The sequence below is a fragment of the Myotis lucifugus genome, unplaced genomic scaffold (assembly GCF_000147115.1).
Source record: "Myotis lucifugus unplaced genomic scaffold, Myoluc2.0 scaffold_282, whole genome shotgun sequence".
NCBI classification, from domain to species: Eukaryota; Metazoa; Chordata; class Mammalia; order Chiroptera; family Vespertilionidae; genus Myotis; species Myotis lucifugus.
The window spans coordinates 1,515,208-1,525,624 of NW_005871330.1; the positions used below are offsets into that span (position 1 = coordinate 1,515,208).

A 10,417-nucleotide genomic window follows, 5' to 3' on the forward strand; every position below is an offset into this window, starting at 1 on the left:
GGATGGGTGGGGGCGAGGTATGGGTGGGAACTCAGACCTGGGGGTGTCATCTGAGAGGCGAGCTGGGTAAGTCTGAGGAGGGCCAGGTCAGAGTGAGACCAAGAAGGCCACCTCTAGGTGCTGTCCTGGGCAGGGTTCAAGCCAACGCAAGGGGCGTCAGAGTGAAGAGTTGCTGGGCCTGGCCCCTTTTAAGGCTCCATATCTTAATCTCCTGTAAACTGGCACTGGGGGAGCCCGTAAGTGGTGGACCAGGGGGCATTTCTTTGGCTCAGTGGGACTGTAAACCGTGTTTACTTCTGGGGAAGAGTTAAAAGGGAGTAGTGGTTGGGTTTTGATTTTTATCTCATTCATAGACTACCAACCATAAGCCAAAATTAGCCAGCCCTGTGCCCCGACAGATTGGGTCACCAAAGTTGGGATGCATTTGGAGGGGGTGTGCCTGGGGCTCAGGGAGGAAGATGGGAAGTGATGTGGGTTGCTTGGTGGCACCACAGCGGGAGCCTGGAGAGCGCAGCAGATGGAAGGGCGCTCAGGAAAGATTCTTGAGGTTTTAGACGGTTCTGGAATGGGAACACACTTCCCTGTAAGCAGAATGTGTGTGCTTCTGGAGGCTCGATGCTCGGTTACTGCAGATCATGAAATAAGTATTTACAGAGTACTGGCTAAATAATGTTTCACGTGATAGGTGCTATGAGGAGTACCAAAGAAGTAAAAACAAGACCTCACCCGTGAAATTAATCATATATCTAAAGTACTTAAAACGAGTCTGACTAGGGCGGAGGCACATTGGCCCCAATGCCACCGACCGCGTCCTGGAGGCTCCCTGCTAAGTCAGGTGCTGGCCCTGTAGTTGCCTTATGAAAAGGCTGTGGGGAGAGGAGAACTTCCGGGAAAGGTCTGGGGCTACCGGAGCTCTCAGAGGACCCAGGAAAGCTAGGTTTCTCGGTAGATATGGAAGTAATCCAGCATTTAACAGCTGGAATGGTTTTACTGCTGTGCCCTGTTGAACACCATGCCTGCAGAAGTCCAAGCTTGGATGGAATCCCCTCATGAGTGATGATGATAGCAGTGTCCTGGGTTCAGAGGAGAGTTACCGGTGTGTTGTGAGCGCCATGCTTAGCCTCAAGTGTTGAACTGGCTCCTGAACAAAGGAGAAGAATTAGGAAAAATAGAGAGCAAGGTAACTCTCAGGCATGGGGAGCGATTGAACAAAGATTCAGAGGTGGAACTATACCTAAAGTGTGTGGGGGCAGCAGTCCCATCTCAGTTTTGTCATGGCCAAGGAAATGCAGTCCAGCAAGCAAAAGTATGTTAAAGTAATTCAAACCCTCAAATGTCCAAGGATTTTCACTGATGCGTTGAAAAGAGATTGGAAACAAACTGAGTGTTCGTTAGTAGGCCACTGGATGAAGTGAGGTCCATCCGTAATTCAAAGGAATGATTGATATGAAACAGTCCTTAAGATAAACACATAAATACAATTCACTCTCCCAACAGCTTCTAGTGTAGAGTATGATACTGTCAACTCATACACATTATTGTGCAACAAATCCCTGGAAACCCCCCATCCTGCATGACTGAAACTCTATAGCAGTGATGGCGAACCTATGACACGCGTGTCAGAGGTGACATGTGAACTCATTTTTTGGTTGATTTTTCTTTGTTAAATGGCATTTAAATATATAAAATAAATATCAAAATATAAGTCTTTGTTTTACTATGGTTGCAAATATCAAAAAATTTCTATATGTGACACGGCACCAGAGTTAAGTTAGGTTTTTTCAAAATGCTGACATGCCGAGCTCAAAAGGTTCGCCATCACTGCTCTATAACAACCCTCTGCCCCTTCCTCCCCACAAACACTGGCAACCACCATTCTGCTTTGTGGTCTGGAATTTGACCACGTAAAATGGTCTATGAATTTGACCACTTTAGGTATCACATATACGTGGAATCAGGCACTATTTGTCTTTTTGTGACTGGCTATTTCACTTCATGTAATGTCCTTAACGTTTATCCATGTGTTAACCCATAACAGAATTTCCTCCCTTTTTTTTTTAAAGTATATTTTATTGATTTTTTACAGAGAGGAAGGGAGAGAGATAGAGAGTTAGAAACATTGATGAGAGAGAAACATCGATTAGCTGCCTCCTGCACATCTCCCACTGGGGATGTGCCCGCAACCCAGGTACATGCCCTTGACCGGAATCAAACCCGGGACCCTTCAGTCCGCAGGCCAATGCTCTATCCTCTGAGCCAAACCGGTTTCGACATTTCCTCCCTTTTTAAGGCTGAATAGTATTCCATTGTATGTATATACCGCATTTTCTTTATCAATTCATCATGCATGGGCATTTAGGTTTCTTTTACCGCTTGGCTGTTGTGGATAATGCTGCAATTTAGGATAATTTTTAAAGGTGCAGAATTTTAAGTATAGTAACCTACCATTTCTGATAAAAAAGAGAAAGGAAGGAAGGAGAGAAGGAGATGGAGAATAGAGGCAGTAGAAGGGAGATAAGAAGAAGGAGGGGAAAAGAGGGAGGTAGAGAAGGAAGGAAGGACACTCATTAACAGAGTAATCCACCAGGGGAACGTGGTGACTGAGGTACTGGAGTAGGTAGAAGACTTACTTTCCACTGTAAAAGCTTTTGTTCTTTTAAAATTTGCACCATGTAAATGTGTTATCTATGGAAAACTGTAAATAAAATTATTTTTAAAATACCTCCAGGCATTTACTTTTATTTCCCAAAACTTCTAACAGCAATTCTTAGGCCATTCAACCACTCTTCTCCCACCTTCTTTTATGTACCCTGAAATTGATCCCGAGCCAGCTCAGAACTCTGCTCACCCCCATCCCTGAAGCCCTGTCCTTCCCCTCCCTACTTTCCTCTCTACCTGTGGATCCCCTCGTCCTTCCACCTCTCCACTCTGCATCACTAAGCCAAAAGGTCCCACCTGGCTGACAGAGTCTCCCATGCTGTGTGGGGGGTAGATGAGGATGGAGGTAGATGTGGGGTATTTGAGGGGTGATGTTGACCAGAGGAGAAAGTCCTTCTCCCAGTCATTTTATTTCCTGCTGCCAGCTTATGTATCTAGAGCTCTGAAACTGGATGCTGTCTTGAAGGTCTGTGTTTGTAGAGAGAGCATGGGGTTTACAGTGTGATGGACCTGGGTTCGAATGCTGGTTCTGTCACAAGCAAAATTGAAACAGACTCATAGATACAGAGAACAGACTGATGGTTGCCAGAGAAGGAGGGGGCTGGAGGAAAAGGTGAAGGGATTGAGAAGAACAAATTGGTAGTCACAAAGTAGCCATGGGGATGTAAAGAACAGCATAGGAAATATAGTCAGTAATCCTATCTAATAAAAAGGGAATATGCAAATTGTCTGTCACACTGTCACAAAGATGGCTGTGCCCACAGCGGAGGCCGAGTTTCCGTAATGAGCCTTAATGAGCAATCAGCAGGGACCTGAGGCTGCGTGGCGCTGGGCTGGGGCAGGGGACCTGAGGCTGCACCCCCTGCCCAGTGGGGATTGACAGGGGACCTCAGGCCGCACCACCCACCCAGCAGGGCTTGACGGGGGACCTCAAGGCATGCCCCCTGCACTGGTGCCGGGTCGGAGTACCTCAGGCCGCACTGCCCATCCTGGCACTGGGCTGAGGGACCTCAGGCTGTGCCCCTCACCCCAGCGCCAGGGCCAGGGGACCTGAGGGTGCACTGGGGGACCTGAGGCTGCACCCCCGGCCCAGTGGGGCTTGAGGGGGGATTTGAGGCTGAGCCCCCCACCCTGCGGGGCTTGTCAGAGGCCCTGAGGCTGCATCCCCCTGCCTGGCGGGGCTTGACAAGGGTGGGGCTAGCCAGGTCTGGATCTTGCCCAATGGGGGTGGGGATGGCTGGGGCTGGGTCTCGCGCAATTTTGAGGTGCCGTGGGTGGGTGAGGACTTGACTCTGGGTCCTGCGGTGCACCCCAGACTCTGACAGGAGGAAGATTTTCATATACATTTTACTAATTTTCCTTCATCTCTGACACCTCTATTATAGAGAAAGGGTAAATATCAATATTAAAATATTTCCTCTAATCCCCTTTTAATGTGCACGAATTTCGTGCACTGGGCCACTAGTATTGTAATAACTACAGTGGTGCCAGGTGGGTACTATAAATATTGGGGGGATTGCTTTATATATGATTGTATAACTGCTATGCTTTATACCTGAAACTCATACACAATTATATTGAATATAAACTATAATTGAAAAATAAGATTTATTTTTAAAAAAGGGGTACTAAGGTAAAAATAGGATGAATAGTATTAGGGAAATATTATAATAATATGTTCTATTATTCAGCTAAATGCTTTTCCTCTTAACATAATTTTCTGTTTTGGGTATTTCAACCTATAGGGATATAACTAAATAGAAGGAATAAATATAAAAAATGCTGATACATTAAAAACAAAACACAACTCCTGGTTCTGTCAAATTCATCAGCGTGATGTGAGCAGGTTAGCTCACCTCTGTCAGGGTCAAACTACCTTGTAGGGTGTTATGAAACTTAGAAATACTATATTAGGACACCTAGAGCAGTGTAATCCATACAGGACAGGAATTATTGACACACTGCATCCTACTTGAAAGCTTCCTCATTTTTCTGACCGATCCTTGCCACCTTGCTCTGTCCAAATCCAGTTCTCATTGGGGTACTCAGCTGTACTCCCCCCTCAGCCCTCTGCCTCTGAGCCTGGAGGTGGGCTGTCTGTTCTCCTTTCCCCTTCCTGCTTCCAGACTCATGTTGAAAGCCTCCAGTTCGGGTCTCATGCCATCAGATGAAGGCACCCTCTGTCCTCATTGCGGCATCATGTACCGATGGCACTGCCCTCACTCCTTCAGGATTGGGCTCCCAGTTCCCGGTGACTTGGGGAGCCAAGGTTACTCCTGTGTTAACATGTGGCGATTTCAACAGACACATGAATGATCCTTTCAATAACCTGGCCTCCTTGAACTTTCTCATCCAGTGATCTTATCCCTGCCCTGTCTTAACCATCTTTTCCCAAGACCTTGCATTACCAATAACCATCGCCTCTCTGACCACTGCTCCCATCTTTTCAGCTCACTCCCACCTATTTCCCACTACTACAAGCCCATGACCTTCCAGCACCTCCAACCCATTGATCCTGCCACCTTCCCACTGACCTTCACCTACACCGTGCTCTTTGCCCCCTGACCTAGCTTGAGTGCTGGGCTCCATCGTTCTCATCATTCTCTTGCATAAACTCCCGACTGGCCTCTTCCTTGCTTTGTTGCACTGGTTTGGCAAAATGACAACCCTGATGAAATCCAACTCTGCCTACTCCACCCCAGTACCCATAAAGCTGAAAGGGGCTTGTGAAAAACCAACAGTGTCCACTTTAAACTCAGGACCTGGAATCTCTAGTCGACTTTTATGCTCCCCAACAGACACCCCACACGTCTATTCCAATTACTTTCTTGCTCTTCTAATCACTATTGCACACTTTCTTTTTTCCCCCTCAAATGTCCAAAAGCTCTTCTCTCAACCTCACTCTGTGATGCTCTTGCTTCTTTCTTGGTTTAAAAATATGAAAAGCAATAAAATAAAATTTCCACAAACTCATATCTACCTTATATGCCAATATCTGTATTCATATACCCTCCCATGCCTTCCGTTGCTGCAGATGGACTGCCAGCCTTTGCCAGCCTTAAAACTAAAACTGCCACTTTTGCTCTGAACCCCATCCACTCTCATCTTGAGGCAGAACCAACAATTCTCCTATCTCCTGTATTCTTATTTTTCCCTCTCCACTAGATAATACTCATCAAACAAAATCCTCATTCCTCCCACTACCTACCGTCCCATTTCTATGACCCCCTACATAGCAAAATGTCTAGAATATGAGTATTCTTGTTGTGTGCCATTTTTTTCCTGTTTTATCTCATACTCATTTATCAGGCTTTTACCCTCATACTGCTAAGGAGAGAAAGTAAAGAACTTATCAAACTCACCGATGACCTCTGCTAGATTAGATTAAATGGGCGTTTATCGGTCCTTTTCCTGCTTGACCTGTGAGCAGGATTTGGCCCAGCTCATGATGACCTTCTCTTGATGAAAGAACTTTCTTCACTTGCTTCCAGGACCCTTGTCCTCTGGTTTCCTCCTACCGACTGAAGATAATCCCCTCTCCTTTCAACTCTTTAAAATTGAAGATCCCTAGGGCTCATTCCTTGGGCCTCTTTTCTTCTCAATTCCTGTGGAATCACTTTGGGGTACTCATTTAATTTTAGAGTTTTACAAACCATCTGTATCTGCCACCTCCAAACTTGTTACCTCCAGCCTCTTAACTCTCAACTACCATATCCAACTGCTACTCAGTGTCTCCAGTGAGAAGTCCAGTAGATATATAAAATTCGAATGTGTCCAAGCACACATTCCCAAACTTCCCCTGAGAACTTACACCACCCTTATTCTTCCCCACATGGGTTAATGGCGGCTCCATTCCTCTTGTTGCTCCAGTCCCAAGCTTTGGAGTCATCCTCACTGCTGTTCTCCCCTTCTCCCAGTCCCACTACAAATTCACTAAGAAATCACATAGGTTGAGCTTTCAAAATGTGTTTAGCATCAGAGCATTTCTTACTAATTCCTCCACTCCCCCCTGTGCCAAGCCACTGTCTTCTGTATTAGAGGAATAACTTGCTGATCTCTTTTTCCACTTTTGCTCCCTAGAGTCTAGGCTCAACACAGCAGCTGGAGTGATCCTACTAAAAAAATATCATGTCACTCCTTTGTTCAAAACCCTTCAATGATTTCCATTTCTCTGAGAGTAAAAATCAAAATTCTACAGGCAGGGCTGCATGTAACTTGACCCCCTTTACTCCCTGCTACTCTTCTTACCTTGTTCCAGCTTCTGCTCTGCTTGTTGATCCTTCCAGGCACACTCCCACCTTAGGGCTTTTGCATTGTTTGTTCCTTCTAACCACAATATACTTGCCCCAAGAATATACATAGCACTTTCATCTCCAGTCTTTGTTCAGATGATACCTTCTCAATGATGCCTGAACCAATCTCTCCATTTGCAATTGCAACCCCTCCATCCCACATCCCTGATCCTCCTCACCTGCTTTCCCTCCCACCCTCCATGCAGAACTTATTGTGACTCCTCCACTAGAATATAAACTTTGTGAGGTCAATGATCTTTTCATGTTTTGTTCACTGGTATATCTTTCTAGCACCTAAAACAGTACTAACACATAGTAGATGCTCCGTAAATATTCATTGAATAAGTGAATGAGTTGCTTTTAATTTCATAGAAAGTTCACATTCATTATCTTCCTATCACTCAAAGCCCTCCAAAGTCCAACTCAAACCCATCTACCACTTTCTCTTGAGACAGAAATACATTCAGTTTTTCTATGAACATCCTATATGCCAGATCCAAGGGGGGATTGTGTGTATATAAAGATCAAATAAGATACAGTACCTGCCTTTGAGAGCTTAGAAAAATTCTTGTTTATATTCTCTCTCCTCTATTATTTATCCTTTCTCCTCTAGGTCCGAAGAGTCCTTTCTCAACATGAATGTGAGAAGAGCTCAGTTTGTGACATTTTATTCCTTGGAGCTCTCTATTCACCTTTGACTATAACGTCTCAGCTCAATGATTACTTTCAGACAGACCAGACAAGGATCTCCTCTTAGATTCCACATGTTAGATCCATGTGTCCTGTTTTATGGCCATGCAGATTTGTTGGTCACATAGAGAACCCAACCAATCATAAGTCCATGTTTCCTCTTCATTACTTATTAACAGTTCCTAGTCACATTCCTAGGTTTTTTGTTTTTCTTTATAGCATTCCCTTTCCATTAGAGTGAGTGTTTGACTGACAGAGTTTCCTAGGGAGATGTATTAATGACAACTTTTTAAGTTGCTAGTGATAGAAAACTCCATTTAAACTAGTTCCAAAAGTTCAAGAGCAGGAGCTCAAATGATGTCACAGGCCTTGGCCTTTCTCCTTCTGTAAACTTCCTCTTCTCCAGATTGACCCTGTCCAAAGGCTCCACATGGTAGCTTGATGGCCACTCGTAGAAAAGAGAACGCTCTCTTCCTCCAAAGTTCAGATAGGAGACGGCCTGACTCTCATTGGTTCATATTTACTTACAATCTTCACCTCTGGGTCTGCAGATGGGCACCAAAAGAAGAGGAACTATTTTGGGGTGTCAAAAATTAACTAATGTTCACCCTCCAGACAGCTTCAGGATGCTCAACTTTGCTTTACTAGTACTTTTTAAGATGCCACCTCACCCACCGGAGACAGATGGTCATCTTCATCTGCATTTGCCCTATGCTTTGCCTCTGGCCTTTGTGACTGTTGTAATCACCTCTTATTCACCCTGTTGATTAGGTAGGGACTCCTGCCCTAGGGTGATGGGACAGGTCAAATGAGACTGACAGCAGTTTATTAGTCACCTACACTCACAGCTCACAGGAGGAGGACACAATGCCACACAGGGCCACATGGGGGTTGCCCTTGGGAACAGAGCGAACAACCAGGTGCCGGGGTTCTTGTTCCAGCATTAAGAAGGGTTCTGGAATCTGGAGAAGGCTGTGTGTAGATTAAATAGGAGTCCAGAAATTAAATATAATTTTGAAAGGCATTTGGGGGTCAGAGGAGCCTAGTTTTAAAGGAGACTAAGATCTCCTCGTCTCAGGACCCCATGCTTTTTATTAACACAATTTGTCCTGAGGCAAGGCAGAGATATACACTTCAAAGGTCAGGGTTTCGGCTTACAGAGTCCATTGTCAGAATGGGGGAATTAGCCTAAGGCTGTTCAGGTGTTTGGCCATTAGGAGGCAATAACATGTAGATTAAGATGCCCTGAGCTGTCTGACAGCAAACAATCAATTTAATGTATCCTATTCAGGTTTGGGGAAATGCCATCAGCCATTCCCAGATTCAGCCCTGCTGTCATGCTGGAATTGGCTTCCGGCAACCAGGGGTTGTGGGAGGCAAGCTTTGTGCTCTCAAGAGTGTGTGGTTCCCAGTGGCTCTGGTGGGAGGATGCAATTGGCTTGTTTGAATAATTCCGCTGGCTGGCAGAGACCTGAAGCCCACTACCTGAAGCCCTGCTCCCCTTGGTACCGGTGGACCTTATGTAGGACTAATAGGAAAGGAAACTTGGGATATAGGCTGTTCGAGGCTCTCCTGATTGTTTGTATCAGGTGTCAAGGCAGTACCTAATGTTAGTTCTTAATATTGGCCTTACAGCACAGTGGGTTGCAAAAGGGGAGTATCGTTTTTTAGGCCTTTCTCAGAATAGTCTTTCTCTAAGGCCTCAGAAGTAGAATGCCTGCCTTTCTTTCCTGTGCGCCTCTGTTGCAGGTCGTGATCCCCATCTTGGTCAATGGGAAGAACCACCTGGACTGGCCCCCTGTGGTATGTCAAGATGTCCAGCGGCGCGCCCACAGCCTCCAGTGTGACCTCATGGTTCTCCTTGAGCAAGTGAGGGGGAAAACTTTGCTGCCTCTTCCCGTAGGCTCAGAAAACATGGATTTTGTGGATTCTGAGAGTGAGACCGTGTAAGTGCCATCAGCCTGGGCATATGGGCCTCAGATACGGGAGATACTGGATTATCTGAATGATTTCCTTATGACTTTTCTGTTCCTGACTCTGCACAGCTCCTTATTCTGCTGTTTGTCAACATCCTCAGACTGTGTGTTTTGTGCTGATTACCGCCCTTGCCCCAGTCCCTCAGCCTGAAGTCTTTTAAAGCTATCGCAGCATCATGGCCCTTTTCCATCCAGAATCATTCCAGGGCTGAGAGCAGCCACAGAGATGTCAGTATTTTGCTTATGGGGACAGTGTCTCATCACTGGCAAGGGCCCAGGTCCGGCCTGGGAGAGAGCCACGCACTTCCCAGCATTCACCCAGCACATGACATCATAGAACTAACTCAGACCCTCCTCCCCCGGCAGCCGGAGACTTTCCTCAGGTCCTGGGGATGTTTTCCAAAAGAAACAAATCTGGCTTTGTTAGAGTGTGGAGTCCAGGCCTCCTGTGCCTGGATGGCATCAGAAGCCCAGCCTCGTCCCCTTTAAGGAGTTATAGCTGCCATTTTCGTTTATTCCATGTACCATTCCAGCTGCAAGCTTTCTTTGCTTCTGTCCCATGGGGCTTTTCCTTTTTCATTCAAGCCAGGCTATGTATCTAAATGATATATTTTGTTATATTCTACCCAAGATTTATTGGTGGTTTATTTATTTATTTATTTTTTTGCGGGGGGGGGGGGGGGGGGCCGGGGGGGACTCCTACACAGGGGGAGGGAATTACTCAAACACAGATAAGAATTTCATTTGCGGGTCCCCAAAAAAAAAAAACCCCGGGAAATTTCCTTTTTAGCCCTTGTGGGG

The 10,417-nt window shown here is 45.8% G+C and overlaps 1 protein-coding gene across 1 annotated transcript in view; it reads left to right on the forward strand.

Annotated features, from left to right (window-relative positions):
* DNAH9 (dynein axonemal heavy chain 9) overlaps positions 1-10,417 on the forward strand; it is a gene marked incomplete at its 3' end in the record, with an annotated part of 116,581 nt that overhangs the window by 492 nt on the left and 105,672 nt on the right. Inside the window, 1 exon segment of the mRNA XM_006109816.1 lies at positions 9,390-9,586. Within this exon segment, the coding sequence (XP_006109878.1) occupies positions 9,390-9,586 (197 nt within the window).